This window comes from Dasypus novemcinctus, chromosome 2 (assembly GCF_030445035.2).
Source record: "Dasypus novemcinctus isolate mDasNov1 chromosome 2, mDasNov1.1.hap2, whole genome shotgun sequence".
Classification (NCBI taxonomy): Eukaryota; Metazoa; Chordata; class Mammalia; order Cingulata; family Dasypodidae; genus Dasypus; species Dasypus novemcinctus.
In genome coordinates, this window is record NC_080674.1 from 114,656,717 (window position 1) to 114,674,945 (window position 18,229).

Consider the following 18,229-nt stretch of genomic DNA (forward strand, 5'->3'; position numbering starts at 1 on the left):
TAATAGAAAAAAAACAGGTGTACGTGTAAAAATGTTTGCCAGAAACCAGAGTCTCTTAGTAGAAATTTAAGCAGTAGACCTCATGACGTGAGCCTATCTTTTAAATTTTGTATTTCTATGCCTATCAAAGAGAAAGAACCCAGTTGATGCTTGTGGGACGCTAAATCAATAGAAATAATTGGAATTGCCTGTATTCTAAGAAAATTTTTCTGTAGATACAAGATATTTCCCATCCCTTGTTTTATTTTTGTTTTTCGTCTTTCACTAACCATAACAGTTTAAGCATGGCACCTTTTTTGAAGGCTAACATAGCTTTTCTGTTAATGCTTATAATTATTTTTCTGACTATTTCCTGGAATATTGTTTCTGTAAGATTGTCCTGTTTCAATGATCACCAATCACTAAATGATGGTGGTTTTTGCTACGTATCTCAATAATTAGGTCATCTGTTTTCCTCGTGGTTTTTCAGCCATTTCTCTTTTTCTCTCATGTATCAGATACTTAGGTGTCCATCACATATGCTCTAGAATAAAGAGATAAACATGGCAAACTTGTACACTTCTGCAATTTCTGAATTTTTTTGTTGTTGTTTTTGAATTGGTCATGTGCCAAGTGTTTTTGCCTAACAAAGTATTTTACTCAAGCCAAACCTGCCTGCCTCTAAGAGTCTTCTGGTTTATGCCTTTTTTTGGTAGAAGATACCGAAGATTGAACCTGGTCCCTTGTACATGTGAAGCATGCGCTCAACCATTGAGCTACTTCTGCTCCATGTTTTTTGCCATTTTTATGTATAGTTTTAAGAGTGATGGACTAGGAAAAACAGGCAGTTCAATGAAATAGCACTTACCAAGCTTGATTGTACTGTCAGATGTCCAGTTCTTATTACCTCCTTAGGCTGTTACTTCCTATTTTAAATGACTTTGTTTTCTTCCATTGGGTAGCTTGTTCTCCCCAATTAGAGCAACTAGGCTAAAAAATGCCTTAAACTATGCTCTTTCGGGCCTGCTATTATGATATCATTTAGGCCTGTTGTGACTTAGTCAAGCACTTTTTCTTAAAAGTCTATATTAGTATGCTATTTCAAAATATGACACCCTTGGATTTCTTGGCTTTCTTACAAACTCATTTTAAATCATCTGATTGAAGCTTTAAAAAACTTTGATAATCCATTTCCCCCCAGTAATTTGATGGCTATTTTACTACCATAAATTTTAAAAAAATATTTCTTAATTTTCTATTCTAACACACTATTTCTATGAAGTTACACATACTATTTCAGTAGTGGCAGCATTTTAATACCTTTTGCCAAACTGGAAGAACAGGTTGCCCTCTTTCATAGAATGTTTTAGGCAATATTCACAAATTTGTTCTTTTTCTCATTACTTCTATTTCCTTTATATTTACCTTTTTGTTCCTTGACTCTCCTTTTGATTGTTTTCTTTAGATTTCTCATCCTTCTCTATTTCCTCTGTGTTTTGGTCGCACTAAACTTATTTTTTTTATATTTTCCTTTTCTCCTAAACTTATTTTCCTTTTTCAGTTGACTCCTTTTGGAAGTCCCACTGCCATATCGTCAAATAACCCAATCCAAGTCCTTAAATATTACTGCAAAGTGGCTTCCCTTCCCATCTCCACTGTCCATGTATTATAATCCTGCCACTGTAGTAGTAATTAAAACCCCAAATCATCTTTATTTCAACCATTTCTTTCATACTCTAGTCACTTCCTAATTCTCACTGATACTTAACTTCTTCATGTAATGTCTCCTTTCTCTTATTCCTCCATATTTTATACCACTATCATATTCTGTATCATATCACCTCATAGAAAACTCATATCACCTTATTGAAACTCGTAACTGATGCTTCCCTATCCAATTTATTTTGCACATGTCTGTGAGTTTCATCTAATAAAAAAAATTTATATAAATACTAATTTTCAACTGAGAGTCTCTTTCATCCATTCTTCATTAATTTAGTAAATATTTAGCAAATATTTGCATGTCCATTACATACCAAACAAGCTTCTCAATGGTAGGCCTGTAAAACTGAACCGTGTGTCCCAGTCTCTACTTTCCTGGAACTTACATTTTAATAGTGGGTGGAAGGGAGGAGGAAGAGAGGGAACATGGAAATGAAGAGGGTAATTTTGGATCGTGATAAATTCTATGATGTGATAAGAGTTTGGGAGTAGAGTGTGGGGGTATTGATTTAGGTTGTGTTGCCAGGGAATCTTCTCTGGGTGGATTATGTTTGATTTGAGATATGAAGGCATTGGGACCAGCCAAGCTGGGATAATAGGAGAGTAGAAAATAGGTAAGAGAAAGCTGAAAAACATTTTAATGAGTAGGGGCCTTTTCATGTCTCTCCAAAACTAATAGGGTAGTCTTTAAAGTAACCTTGTGTATAAATATGAATTTAGTATATGATCAAAGTAGCATCTCAGACATGTGGAGGGGATATAATATTCACAGATAGGGTTGAGAAAATTAGCTGCTATATATAAAGTATGATTCTTTTCTTGCTTAGTTGTTTCTTGGAGACCTTTCAGGGTAAGGAATAAGAATTCTGTAGCAAAATAAAACTGATTGATGTAGATGAAAAACAGAAAAATTCCATCATTGGAATATTTCCCTTGATTTTTCAGACTTCTTGATCTATAGTTCCCATTTCTGTTCAAGAGCAGCAGATAATTTGTTTTTGACTAATTTTTTTCTGAACTTTTTGAAAGGAGTGAGTCTCCTCCATGACCTCTGGAGTGTATCTAAATCAGGCTATCTCTAGAAGGATAAGAAAAAGAACTTCCTGTAAGCAAATACCCATGGCAGTTGTGCTCAAGTAGAAATTCCTTTTTAAGAAATTTCCAGCTTCATTACTTTAGGTTCTTGATTTGGGCCTGTGGGAATCTGAGATTTGACTAGAAATCTGGGCATCTTTAGATTCTTTAGTGTGTCATGTTTTCCATGTGAAATTATATTAGTTGAAGAGCCCAATGGCAATACATTTAATATAATTTCTTTTTTATTTTATACATGGAATTTTGTTTTGATAATTAGAAATTGTGTCTTATCAATTCTATCATTGGTTATATGAGCATGCATATGTTTGAATAAGTCAGATGTTAATGTTATGGCTTGTTCTCATCTTTGGGAAATACTTATCCTTTGTGTTTCGGGTCTGCTTCGGCTAAACTCAGATGGGCACTTAATAGCTACAAGCATTCGGTGATATATAACCTCATAAAGCTGGTTCTTTTCTTTTTGATATTTTATACCCTTGCCCAAACTATCTTGTTGGAAACTGACACTAATCTGTGATACGTAAGATATTTGCTTAAATTCTTGACTTTTATACTTCCTAAGGCACATTTTCACATTTTTAATAGTTTATAATTTTTTTTTTTTGGCCTTCTTGGGGCTAGGTATCTTCTTGTAATAATTCAATTTTATTAGGGTATAGGACCTAGTTACCTTGTATTATGGCAAAGGAGTCCCCAGTGGACAGATAATGATAATGTATGGAGGTTTTTCACAAGGAGAAATAACCTGTATAGCCTGCATTTTCACTGAATTCTGTAGCAAGGTGCTTTCTAGTGTTATCTGTATTCCCAGAGGCATTTGGTATTTTACCAACTTTAACTTTATTTTTACCAGCTTTAACTTTATTGTTATTTTTTGGTAGTTTGTTGGCATAATTAACTTACTAGTATCCCAAAGACTATGGTAAATATTGATTCTTCTATATAGGTGTATTTAAACAAATAGCTAGGTTAAAGTGACGGCCCTCCAGTAAACACTCATCAAGCATATACTCTGAGTAAAGCGCTTTGCTAGATGCTCTGCAAGAATACGAAATGAATCGTGTGCTTCTGACATCAAGAATCTTTGAGGCTATATGGGACATTATGCCCTTGTGTGGAAAAAAACCCTCCAAAGTGACCTGCTGCATGGCTTTGCCTTGAGAAGGAGGGGTCACTCTCTGCTCAGGGTGCTTCATCACTGGGGCCCCAGTTGAAGTTCATTCACTGGTTTTAAATATATGTTTTTTAACAATGAGTAAAAATACCGGTTATATTAAAGGTTATCTCTAAAAGTTTATGCTGCTTTAGTTTTTTGTTTGAACTTTTCTTATGTTTGCTAATGTAAAATCTTACTTTCTCCCTAGTTTACTAGAAAATGGTCAATTTGAAATTGTGACAGGTGGCTGGGTTATGCCTGATGAAGCTGGTTCACATTATTTTGCCTTAATTGACCAACTAATTGAAGGACATCAGTGGCTGGAAAAAAATTTAGGTATGTATTTGGTTTCTTTCCTCTTCATTTGGGTTTATTTTGGGCAATTAATTTTGGTGAATGTCAGGTGAGGCTCTATTTTATTTTTTCAAATAACTGATTTTCTCAGTACTGGTTATTTTCAAATAATTTATCTCTTTCCCATTAATTTATGTTTATTTGATCATGAACTCAGTTATGTAGATATATTATGTTCACTTGTAGGGCCGTCTACCTTGTCTCATCTATTATTTTATCTACTAATTTTTTATATTAACTAATTTAGAATAATTTTTTAAGTTCCAAAAATTTCACAGTGGAATTTTATCGTATATATTAGTTAGGATTCTTGATCATAAAGGTCAGAAACTTAAATTTACTAGCATAAGCCAAAAAAAAGTAGTTATGCTGCTGGAAATTTCAGGGATGTGGTAGCTTCAGTCAGGTCTGGATCCAGGTGACTCAAATCGTGTATTTTTGCTCTTTTCTTTACATGATGTGCTTGGCTTTAGTCTTTATCCATGCTCTCTCCACGTGATGAATAAGATGGCTTGATCTCCCAGTCTGGCAAGCAGGAGAAGGATTTTTCCCTCATGCCTTACCTGATTAGTTTGACTTAGGTCGGGTGCTTATCTCTGAATCAGTTACTATGACCAGAGGCATAGGAGCTGACATCACCAAGGCATACTCATTTTGGTGGAACTGGTTATAGAGAAGAGGGGGGACCATGTGAATCAGTTTTCCACGAAAAAGAAGGAAGAGGATGCTGGACTGATGAAACCAGATGCCTGGTACAGCTCATAAAAACTTGGGACAAATTAAAATCTTTGTGATATCCAATATGTGCATTTTTCACCATGGTATGTAATTACTCAAATATATCATTGCTTTCAAGACAATTTTATAGTTTTCTTCATGAGGGTAGATGTTTTTATTATTTAAAAAATTTTTGCTGTTAGGAGTAAAATCTCTTCTGCTTCCATTGTTATTATTATTTTTGGAAATATGGGAATTGATGAACCTGGGACCTTGTACATGAGAAGCAGGTGCTCAACCACTGAGTTACACCCACTCCTTATTATATTTTTCTTTTCTTTTTTTTTTTTTGAAAACTTCAAATGTAAAAAAAAAAATTAAGCATAATACAAAGAACTCCCATAAACCCTTTGTCTGGATTCATCATTATTATCATTTTGTCATATTTGCTTTATTTTTTCTTTCTCCATTTTTGTTGTTAGGGTTTGACCAACTGAGTGTAAGTTGCAGACATTAGACCTATACGGAAAAGAGTTAATGTAACAGGTTTGAGACTGCTGTCCTTAGAAAGACCTGCTTGCCAGGTTGGCCTTGGCCTGCTTTGGGCAGTTGGTTAAGTGCAGCTCACAATGCCTCAACTGTTTGTGTCAACAATGTAGTTGATGCTAAACACCAGCTTTATCCTTCTGGAAGTCAGGAATCTCGGTATGCACCAAGCTTTCCTGTATGACCAACCCCAATAAAAACCTTAGGCACTGAGTCTCTAATGAGCTTCCCTGGTTCTCAACATTTTACACATGTCACAATTTAATGCTGGAATTAATTGTGTGGCTCTATAGGGGAGGGACTTAGAAGCTTGTGCCTGGTTTCCTCTGGACTTTGCCCCATGTGCCTTTTCTCTTTGCTGATTTTGCTTTATATCCATTTGCAATAATAAATCATAGCTGTGAGCACAATGATATGTTGCGTCCTGTGAATTTTCCAAACAGTAATCAAACTTGAGGATCCCTGACAAAATGCCCCTTTTAAATACGTAACTCTGTCCTCAGCTGAGAATATTCACTTTATAAATCTCATTTTTTGTGGATTTTTTCTTTGTTTAGCTTTTATCAAAGTATACTTTAATGCAGTGTAATACATATATCTTAAGTGTAGAGTTCAGTGAGTTTTGATAATGTATATACCCGTTTAACTCCCATTTAGAGTTAAATATTGTTTTTTTTTCTTTTTATTGTCTTTTTTTTTCTTTGAGTAGATCACACGAAACATTACATTAAAAAACATAAGAGGTTTCCATATACCCGACTCCCCACCATCCCCCGCTCCTCCCACATCAACATCCCCTTTCATCAGTGAGGAACATTCACTGCACTTGGTGAATACATCCTGGAGCACTGAAGTGTAGGGGTCCAGATTCATTCTTTGGCATGTAGTTATCTAGTTGTCCTAGTAGTGTTGCTGAAAAGATGATTCTTGTTCCATTGAATTGTCCTGGCACTATTGTTGAAAATCAGTTGCCTGTAAATATGAGAGTTTATTTGTAGACTCTGTTCTATTCCATGACTTATATATTTGTTCTGTGCTAGTTCCACACTGTATTGATTACCATAGCATTGTAGTGAGTTTTGAAATTGGGGGAAGTGTGAATCCTCCAATTTTGTTCTTCTTTTTAAATATTGTTTTGGCTATTCTGGCTTGCATTTCCATATGAATTTTAGAATCAGCTTACCAGTTTCTCAAAAAATACTGGAGGAATATTTCATTGTGCCTGTGTTGAACCTTTAGATCAATTTGGAAAATACTGTCTTTGCTTTAGTTTCCTAGGCTGAAGCAAATACCATGAAATAGGCTGACTTACCAATGGGAATTTATTAACTTACAGTTTTGAGGCCAGGAAAATGTCCATATCAAGGCATCATCAAGACAATGCTTTCTTCCCAAAGCATTGGGGTGTTCTGGGACTGGCTGCAAACAAATACTGGCTGTGACACTTGGTTTTGAGCTTATCACGTGACAAGGGATATGTTGGTGTCTCCTGGTCTCTTCCTTCTCTTCTGGGTTCCATTGCAGCCTCTTGCTTTCTGTGGCTTTCTCTTTCCCTCTATGTGAATTTCATTCTCTTATAAAGGACACCAGTAATAGAATTAAAACCCATCCTGATTGAGGTGGGACACACCTTAACTGAAGTAACCTCATCAAAAGTCCTTCTTAAAATAGGTTCACATCCACAGGAAGGGATTAGATTTAAGAGCATGTTTTTCTGGTTTCTGGGGAACACACAACTTCAAACCGCCATAGCCATCTTTACAGTATTAAATCTTCTGATACATGAATGTGGGCTGGCTTTCTATTTCTTAGATATTCTTTAATTTCTTTGAACAGTGTTTTAGCTTTCAGTGTCCTTTTTCAGGTAAATATATTCCTAGGTATCTTGGAATTATTTCTTAATTTCATTTTTATATTGTTTATTGCTACTTATAGAAATAAAACTGATTTTTGTATATTGATCATAATCCTGTCATAAGCATAATGTTTTTGAGATCCATCATGTTATGTTTGTTAGTAGTTCATTCCTTTTTATTGCTAAGTAATAGTCCATTGTATGAATATACCATAGCTTGTTTATTCAGTCCCCCCATAGCTTGTTTATCCAGTTCCCTATTGACTGATTTGCTTTGCTTCTACGTTTTAGCTATTATGGAATGTTGCAGTGAACATTTGTCTTTTTGTGGGCACACGTTTTCATTTCTCTTTGATAAAAACCAAGAGTAGAATTGCTGGGCCACAGGATAGATGCAAGTTTAACTTTATGAGGAGTTAGGCAAAAATGTTTTCCAGAGTGGCTGTGCTATGTTACTTCTTTCAGCCATCTATTAATATTATATGGTTTTTCTTATTAGTTTTATGAATGTAATAGTAATTTGCTCAATTAAAAAGTCATTGAATTCCTGGGATAAATCCCTTTTGGTTTTGGTGCTATTGAATTCAATTTGTTTAGTGCTTTTTGTTTTTGATTTTTATGTGTATTTTCATAAGTGAGATAGGTTTTCTTTTTTTTAATGTGCTACATTTATATGATTTTTAATTGGCTTATGATACTTAGTAAAATGAATTGGGTAGCATTCTATCCTCTTTTGTGCCCTGTAACAGGTTATGGATGTTTAAAGTATTTTCTGCTAAAACTCTATGCCTATAGGGTCTTATATTGGAGATACATTTTTTGATAATGTTAAAAATTTTCTCTTATATTTAAAATATAGAGTAAAAAAAATTTCTTGTTCAAAAACCCAAACTTCTTATCAAGAATTTAATTATTTAGAATATAAATTAAGAATTTCATATAGGATTCTTAAAACAGTATTTTATTACAAAGGAATGCATTCAGTATAGGAAAATAGGTAAAATAATATAAGCAGAAAGTAAGGAAAAATCTATCCTTATCATTCAGAGATAACCACTTTTGTAATATATAACAACAGTCTCAACCTTCCCATATGTATATATACCTTTTAAAAAAGAGAAAGAAAAAAATCTTTTATTTCACAAAAAGGGTATCATACTTTTTTGTACATTTTTTGCTTTTCACTAGATGTATTTTTTCAAGTCTTTGAAAAAAATCTTAAATCTAATTTCCAATTTTTGCTGTGACATTTTTAGTAACCTTACCTTAGTCTGCTTTATTTGTGTTTTAAAGACTCCTTAATTTTTTTTTTTAAGTCAGTGCAGTTATTTTTGTGTTTCCTCATCCTGGCTTATCTTTGTTTTCTCCCTTCTTTCCTTCTGCCTATTTTTTTCTCCTCGTAGAGCTGGTAAGGAACAGATGTGCACATATACAAACACTTTGGTTCAATTTATTTCTCTTTCTATAAGGTAAAATCATGAGCAAGGAGGCCTATGGTGAGAGAATGTGATCATCCATCTCGTTCTTCTGGCTTGAGCTGTCACAAGCAGACAGGAAAATGGAGTTGGCGCTCGCTTCTGCTATCCAGGCATGGGCTGTGGCGTGTGGCAGGGTCAGCCTGAGAGTAGGTTCCCGATGCCACGAGTTGCCTGGTGCAGAGCAGAGTTGTACACCCATGAGGCTCAGTGCATGTATTCGTGGCTTTTAGCAGTAGCCACAAGAGGTATCCAGCTGCTTCAAATTGGCTTCATATTCCAAACAATTCAAACACCCTTATCTGACACAAAATTGCTTACAGTTTTAGGCCTACAGCTTTCTACTAATTTAGTTAGTAGCCTGTTGAGAATCTAAGTGATTTTTTTACCACTTGTTCCATAAAGTTGAAAAGAGCCAGGTCCAGTCGAATTTTTCTCAGGATATCTGGCTCAGTTTTTTTTTTTTCCCCAAAGATAGTGAACACCTTTAAAAATAGGAAGTTTTTTTCTTATCTTAGCTTTGGTTGCATCTCAAATGAGAATAGTGTTCTCAATTTTGTTTTCTAAACAGTCAGAATTACATGTTATTTTGGAGATACTATTTTTATATTTTATTACGGGATAACGTTTTAGTTGTTTAATCTTTGGTTATTGATTTCTGCTTTTTTGAACTTTTTAATAAAAATTGTTATAAATTTTTAAAATTTGAGTTTTTTGCCTTTTGCCTAAAATATTTTTTGTAATTGTTCCATCTCTCCTTTTAAGTTGTAATAGTAAATGTATTTTTATTGGAATAATCCAATGTTATTGATTATATTATTCATATTATCAATGTTTTTAATTTCAAGCCTACTAAATTGTCAAAAATGGAGTGATAGGTTATTTTTTTAATGATTCTTTCCTATAATTTTCCCTTGTATTTCTAACAGTTTTTACTTTTATAGTTTTTGATAACATTACATTTTCATGAAGGCATAGCCTCTTTTCAATGATCTTCCCTGCTTTTATTGGCAAACATGCATGCTTTCTACAATTTTGGTTTAATTTTATACTGTACTTTTCCTAAATTTGTCTTTTACCTCCCTTTTAAAAAATATCTTGTCTTCACGAAGGGAAAATCCACTTGGTTCCTCTCTAAAGCTCCCCTTCGCTCTCACTTTCCTTTAACATCAGAGTTTTAAAAAATGTACTTTACATTTCTCTTTCATATATCATTACCTCTCAGTGATTCTTTAATTTGCTGGAGTAGGCTGCTACTCCTGTGGAGGAAATAATTTTAATATAGAAAATACCACTCATGATGCTAAAATTATTCATTTCAGTGGACATTAAAATACATATTTGTCTCTTCTGTTTTTATATCTATATTTTAAAAACCATAAGTTAATACTGATAATCTCCTATTACAATGCAATATTATAGGTTAATTCTAGTCTTTCACATTTCCATATTTTTAATTCCTTTTCTTAATAGGGAAAAACCTGGGCTCTGTTGTCCTCTGTATATTCCTCATTTGCTCAAGCCTAGAATATGTGCAAAGTTGTTCCAGAATTGTCAGCCCATACCACTGCCAAAGCAAAAGTTACTAACTAGAGTTGACTTTTTTTTTTTTTTTTACAGTTTTTGTAAGTAAATTTTACAGTTTTACAGTTTTGTAAGCATGTAGTGAAATGCACAAATCTTATGTGGTCAGTTCTTGCATATTTGGTCCTTTGAGGGTTCTGACCTCCCCCTTTCCTCTGTGTCCTTTAGAAGCTTCCCATCTCCATGGCATTCTTCAATATTGTTCTGCAGAGTTTCTCTCTTTCTTGTCTTTTCTGTTGATTTCTTATCCTTAATAAAGTGAATTGGGTAGCATTCTGTCCTCGTCTGTATTCCATAATATTTTATGAACACTTAAAAGAATTTCCTACTATGTCTACAAGTGTCTAAATATTACTCTGTTATACCTGATTTGCCTGCTACCTATCTGCATGATTAATTTATTTTGTATTCTGAGGGACTCTCATAGTCTGAGGTATATGGAAGGTGCTAAAGAAGTATTTGAATAAGATATACACAGGATTATTAATCAATTTTTGGGTTGTATGTAGAGGTCTTATTTTAGAAATCTGAATAAATAAAATGATCAAATTTGTTTATTGCTGGATGAATGCTATTTCATGACTTCTAATCTGTGCCTTCATTATTTTTGTGTTTTTATACTTTATCCTGAAATTGAGATACATCAATTGATGGCCCTTATAAATTGGTGTGAGACGATGTGAGAAATTCCATTGACCCCTTCTAGGTAGAAAGAAAACACCAGTATCAAAATGTCTTTTATTTGGGCCGTTCCGCCATTGTATTATAGAGTGATTTGGGGCTGTTGTAAAGATATAAAAGGCAACCTAAAAGCTCCTTAATGTTGGGGATAGGGAGTTTAAATTGAAGAGTTAGGTTACTCTTTTTTATTTCATAACAGGGATTTATGTGTTATCCAGCTCCACAGACCACTGGACAGAAAGATCCTTGAGGGCAGGTTCTGTTTATTTCTCTAACTCCAGTGGATGACATTAGCTTTAAATTGGGTGTAAGATGGTAGAACTCTTACTTCGACTCCAAATGGCTAACTGCAAAAACTGCATGAAATAGTATGATATGCTCAGCACCATCGAAGAAGAGTCCTTTAGGGACTGCTTGGTAAAGGATAATGCTGGGTAGCTCCTTTGTCTTGTAATCCAGGAGACCATGAAAGAGTCTGAATGCATTGTGACTTCTTTTTATTTCATTTATCCATTTTTAAATAATTAACACTTGTTCTTCTTTATCAACAGGCGTGAAACCTCGGTCTGGTTGGGCTGTTGACCCTTTTGGACATTCACCAACAATGGCTTATCTTCTAAAGCGTGCTGGATTTTCTCATATGCTTATCCAGAGAGTCCATTATGCAGTTAAAAAACACTTTGCATTGCATAAGTCACTGGAGTTTTTCTGGAGACAGAATTGGGGTATGTAGGATTTGATTAAAGTTGAAGTTCTCACTTGACTTAAATGTTATTTCACAAGGGTTATGAAGTCATGACAATGTGAGTTTTATGCAGTGTCAGTCCTGAAAATCAGGTTGCCTAAAGATACACTCTTGTAATTATTTTCCCAGTGTTGTATTTGTGTCAAGATTCTTTTAAGCAATGATGATGATATTTATCAATAGAATTTTGTAGGTTCTTTTTTGATACCTTATGGAAGTAAGGCACTAGTATTTTGCAAACAATGCTTTCACTTGCTTCTTTTTTTAAAGGCCACAATGTTTTCTGACAAAATTGAACATGTGTTAGAACTGATATCCAGTTGTTATCTCATATTCAGCAGTGTTCCTTCCTTCTGTGTTTCTTGCTTCTGTATCTTGTAGGAATTGCCTTTTCAAACTTTAATCATGTTCTCCCAGGACAGCCTCATCTTACCTATATCACTTGTTTGCACACTGTGTTTTGTGGGCACCCAGGCATTTCAGGGACTTGCTTCCACAGCTCTTTGTTGGGGAGAAGAGACAAGATCTAGGTCTCCTGGGAGGTATTTTGCCTTTCCCAACCCCCGTTTAATTCAGAACACTTTATTGATTGATTGACTCCTTATTACGGGCCATGGTTTGTGTTATTTGCTTTATAGCCACTCATTTAATCTATGTAATTTCCCTTTAAATTTGGTTCTATTATTATTCCTTTTTTACAGTGAGGAAACTGGAGACATAGGTAGTGCAGCTATTTGCCAAAAGGTAGTAAGTACAGAGCAGAGATTTGCATCTAGTGCTGTGCCATTCTGAAGCCCAGTCCTTCTAATCTCTGACAGTGTGCTGCCTTCCCAGTATTAAGTTCTCACTAAGATTTCTTCTGAAAAAAGGATTTTTTTGCTAAAACAATGTTTAGGAATTACTGCAGCACATCATATTTGCATTCCTGTGCAATCTGGAACCACTTAAGTGTTTCCAAAAAATCTACAACATTTGTAATTCTAGATGGTAACTTTCTTATATGTTCTGCTGTTTATTCAATAAGGAATACAGTTATAATTTTTTACTCTGGAAAATTAAATCTAAAGGGAAAGTAAGGACTTGAAGGAGGTTGCATCCTTTGTATTTTGGTCAAATACAAAGGAGCATATTCATTTGAAAAAAAATTTGTTAATTTGAAGAAGCCCTACTTAAACAATTGCCTCCATTCAAATTGTTCATAAGTATCAGCCAGTAAGTAAGAAATTATTGAGTATTTTTATGTGCTTGCTACTGTGCTAGGAGGAAATATAGAACACATCCTTGCCTATATGGAAGTTATAGTCTGATTTGAAAAGAGACAAACATAAATGTAGCCAATAAAATGAAATATGTAAATGACCTGCTTATATAATATGGTGTGAGGAGAAATAGTGGGCTGTTGAGAATGCCCTTGGTCGATAGGAGAAAGGAGGAGGTTCTGGGACCTTTGTCAGCCTGTATATGGATAGCAAGCATTGGCAACCAGCATCCACGGTGTCACTTGTGGATGTGATTTAATGGGTGAAACAGCTGACAGCTATAGAAATACACGATTTTATAATAGTTTTAGAATTTGGAAAAGAGCTGGTAGTTATTTTAACTAAATGATATCAGATAAACTGGAATATTTTAGGAATTATCTGATTGAACATGTTACATTTTAAAAAGATGTTTTGGACTAAATTGGGCTTCTTTGTATTTCCAGTTGTTAATAAAGCAGTTCTTTTTGGTTTTGTTTTTGCTTTTTATATGAAGGTTGCTTTTTCTCTCTCTTCTGCCTGTCTTTATTATTAAAGCAATGCATACTCATTGCTAAAAAATGGAAATCAAAACATAAACAAAAGGGAGGGAGTATTCAAAGTCCAGGATCCCATTCTCAAAGATAACAGCCACCAACTTGTTACTGTTAAGTCTACCAGGTCTCTCTTGGTGGTAGGCTTCTAAACCCTCCCTGGCAGTGCTATCGACACATGCTAGCATCTAGGTTTTAGTTAAAAACTGCTCTGCATCAGAAAACCAGTGCTCGTTTTCATATCTTTTTGTTTGCTTTGTTTTTTATTTTTTATTTTGTTTTCACAAATTACTTTTTGTTTTCCTGTTCTCCTTTCTTGAACAGAATGTTCATTGACTCTTCTTAGTGAACAGTGGGGAGACTCCATTCACTCTCTTGGCTTGCACTTCCTACTTACTTTCCTGACTACAGGAAGTGCACAGGAATTTGCCCCGGGTTTTATGAGCCCTCCTTTCTTCCTTTGTTCTTCCAGTCCACCTTGTACTCTTCTCCTCTCTTCTGACCCCGCCTCTGTTTCTCTCAGCATGTTCTGCTACCTGATCTGGGAAGAGAGTCAGCAGGAGTTGGTAGCCATGGGTGGACATGGCCAAGATTCAGGCTGAGTCATTTGTAACTTTTGCTTCTCCTCAGCATGTGTCCTTCCAGGTCAGCAGATGCTAGTTATTACAGGGCTTCTCTGTATATGCTGTGTTTAGATAGATCTAGATAAGGGACTGAGATGTGTATCAGCGTTCTGATTGGTGTGTAGGTAGTCATCAATTTGGCATATACCTTTCATCACGTGTGTAAAGTACTGACATTTTGAACAGTTTTTGGGAAAACAGATTTTACAGCTGCACGTTTGTCTGTTGGCTTTTTATTTTAGATATGAAATCTGTCACAGATATTTTTTGCCACATGATGCCTTTCTACAGCTATGACATCCCTCACACTTGCGGCCCTGATCCTAAAATATGTTGCCAGTTTGACTTTAAACGGCTTCCTGGAGGCAGAGTTGCTTGTCCCTGGGGAATCCGCCCAGAAGCAATATATGCTGGAAATGTCAAAAACCGGTAAGAAAATATCTTTGGTAAGACAATATCTTGAACAAAGTAGCTACTCAACTGTTAGTTGCTGAAGAATTGAATACATGAACTGCAGTATCCAACATTATCAAGGTAGTCATTCATACCACATATAGAGCAACTTAAACATAGCAGAGCTGTGACTTTACCTCTTATGCATTAAAATTTAATGGAAAGTCAACAATAGTAGATGAATGTACAATGGATAACCTATAGTATACTATTATTACCATCTCCGTTGCCCTTATTATAAAAGCCGTCTGCTGTGTTTGATTGACTTCATGTACTTTCATTGATAATAAAAATGAAATTTGCTATTGTAAAAATTGGTAAGAAAGCAACTCGACTGCAAAAACACATTTGTTGAAATGGAACTCATAAAGAATGTGCTTATCTGTCCTTAATTAGTTTCAGTAATAGTGAATGCTGCCCAGCTCTGATGAATACACATCTTTGCATCTTTCAGATGTTTTTGGCTTAGAGAAAGCTTTAATTAGGAATATTTACATTTAAAGAATATATAAGAAAAATCAAAGAATGGATCATTTTTTTAAGGAGGAATTTATGCTAATGATGGAAATATCTCTTTAAAACAAGTTACCTATAGTTCCTAATTTGGTTACTCTTAATTTCTTCACTTAAAAATTAGCATTGTAGAATGAATTAAAATATAACATTGTGTTAAAATATACAAACACCAGTCTCTGCTATAAAAAATCAGAATAAAGATTTTTTTCTAATCTATTAATTTTTTAAATTGCATTAAAAAATGTGTCTGAGTTGGAAGGTGAGAGAGTATATCTTTGCCTTGAATGAATCCTTGTTGTGGTCATGAAAATACTCCAGTGTGAGCCTCAATGGCAGTTATAAAAGCATTTCAGCAAGGCAACTTTCTTGATGCTCTTCCGTCCAAATCTGACTTTTACAGTTGTTTTGAAAAACTCTGCCCCAGGTTAGGGAGCCACCTGGTTCTACTTTCTGGTCCTGACAGTACTGAGAGCTAGTAAGGAACACGGAACAGCTTGCTTTCTTGGGTTACTGAGAGTTGCTAGTGAGGCATAAGAGAATAAGCCAGTATATTGCGTGGCAGAAGGTGTAGGGAAAAGAAAGGGGGAGCATCTTTCCTGTACAGTTGGAAAAACAGCTGTTTGTCATGGAAACAGCTATTGATTTACACTACTTCTCTTGGCCCGGATGGTCAGGGATGAGGAACTTCTTCAAGGTTAGCCAAGTGCTTCAGCTGGGGAGTCTCAGTGCAGCGGGAATTATTGTGAGGCCCAGCTCCCTCTGTTGGCTACTGCTGAGAGCACCTGTTATAGGCACATTGTTGGGAAGAAAGATATTTTGTATAATCCTTTTTTCCATCATCTAACTCTTCCAAGATTGCTTCCAAGAAACATAACTCATGCACAGTCAGCTCCCATGATTCTGAAAGTGGTTTCCAGGTACTGGGGACATACGGATGAATGAGTCTTTATAATATTTATATAGATTTTTTTTTAAAAAGCATATTACAAGTATAGAAATCTTTTCTGGTTACTTCACATCCAGATCTCACCTCCTTTTTTGACCTTCTGATAAGTGAAGATCAATATATGCAGTCCAGCTGAACTTTTAACTTTTAACTTTTCAACACCTTAAAGAAAATGAGATGTAAATATAGTATACAGATGACATTCTCTGATATGTCCAGTTCAGCAGGTTCTTCTGCTTTGCAAATTAAAAAACATCATCCTTCATCAAGTTTATGTGTATTTTAAGTTGACTTCTTCCATTGAATTTCAGTTGATTTATTTTTCAGAAATTTTTTTTCTTGGTTCTAGTGAAGTTGAAATTTCTCATCTGGTAGAATAAGTGAAGAGGAGATTACAACTGCATATCTTCAAATATGATGTTGGCCAGTGCATTTATCATAAAGTTCACCATATATTTAGTGTCTGTCTAACTATGCCAGGTGGCATAGATTATTTACTTGGCTTTCCTAATGCTGACACTTTCTGGGCAGGAGCTTATAAGTTAGAATGGATGCCAAAGGAAAAAGGCACATGCCATTAATGTTTGTGATTTTTTTCCTCTGTGTGTTTTACACATAAACATGTAAGATACAGTATTATCTAGTAGTAAACCTTGGGTTGTATTTAAATTACTACATATCTTTTTATGCTGGCTGCTTAGATGATCAGGTTGAATGCTCAGTAATAGTGTATCTTAATTTTGTGGGTTACATACTTTTTTCTCCTTTCTTTTGGTTTTATTTCGTTTTGTATGTGGTTAATCTCATTGTATATGTATTGCTTTTGTTTGTTTTTGGGAAATACAAGATATAAGTAAATTACTAGTAAAAATTAAGTTCCCTACTAACTGCTAACCTCAGAAAACTAAGCTTTATGTGCTATATAAATATGTTTATATTTTACTTACCATTAAATTTAATAATAATTTAATATTTGCAAAGGAATTTCAGAGACTATCAATCTTAAAAGACCATAGGAGATTCTAATGTTAGTTAAGTGTTTTTTATAATTTCTCTGAGATGTCTCTTTCCATCATTGATTTTCTTTGAGATCTGTTGATAAGTTTTAATATAGTAGATTTTCTTTAATATAGTAGAGTTTATTTTTGGATAACTTTTGAAGTAAAATTTGGAGTACTGGGTAAGAAGCATATTTGCTACTTATCACTAATTTCTTTGGCATTATAAACATTGTGAACTTCGCTGGGTTCACATGCTTGTCACATTTCATTTTCACAAGTCCTTCCATCTAGAGCATTTGCATTTCCAGACTTCCTCAAACTGTGCTCCATTTCAGCATTTCCCAAAGGGTATTGTGCAGAGAAAAGACTGAAGTATATAAAAGCTCTTCCACACATCAGCACATTGTGTTTAGCTGACCTTTTACCTCATGGGTTAGAGCTCAGGGAAGTGGAAACCAAAATAGTTAATTCAACCCCTTAGCCTTATCTGGTGATCTGTATTGAGAAGGATGCTGTGACAAGTACTCAGATGATTGTTGGCAGGTATTAAGTAAAAAGAAAATATGGGTCTGTAGAATATTATAGCTTAACATATTTATTCCTTTTGGTTTTGTTTAAAGTATTGTACATTCTTCTTACTGGTTTCATTGGGCCATTTTAAATTAAATGAGAGAAAGAAGTATTATGGCAAAGGAAACTTCAACTTTCCCATAGATTACAAATCCTTGTTCACTTCTTGGGCTAACATGTTAAAATAGGGTCTTTTAATCTGGGATCTGAGCTCTATATCTGGCCTTTAGGGGGTCACTGATGGCCTCAGTAAGCCAAATTGCTATATGACTATTTTCTTTAAGGATAACCTATTGGAAAATCATGAGTATTCTCTTTTGATAAGGATTTATGAATATTTTAACTGAATAACGAAAATTAGTATGGTAGTTAAAAAAAATCCTAGACTATAGCTAAATAAACAGTAATTTCTTTTG

The 18,229-nt window shown here is 34.6% G+C and overlaps 1 protein-coding gene across 1 annotated transcript in view; it reads left to right on the forward strand.

Moving 5' to 3' along the window:
* MAN2A1 (mannosidase alpha class 2A member 1) overlaps positions 1-18,229 on the forward strand; it is a 193,798-nt gene that overhangs the window by 72,085 nt on the left and 103,484 nt on the right. The window contains exons 6-8 of the mRNA XM_004484085.5: positions 4,164-4,291; positions 11,719-11,892; positions 14,570-14,756. Coding sequence (XP_004484142.2) covers positions 4,164-4,291; positions 11,719-11,892; positions 14,570-14,756 — 489 coding nt within the window. The remainder of the gene's footprint in view (positions 1-4,163; positions 4,292-11,718; positions 11,893-14,569; positions 14,757-18,229) is intronic.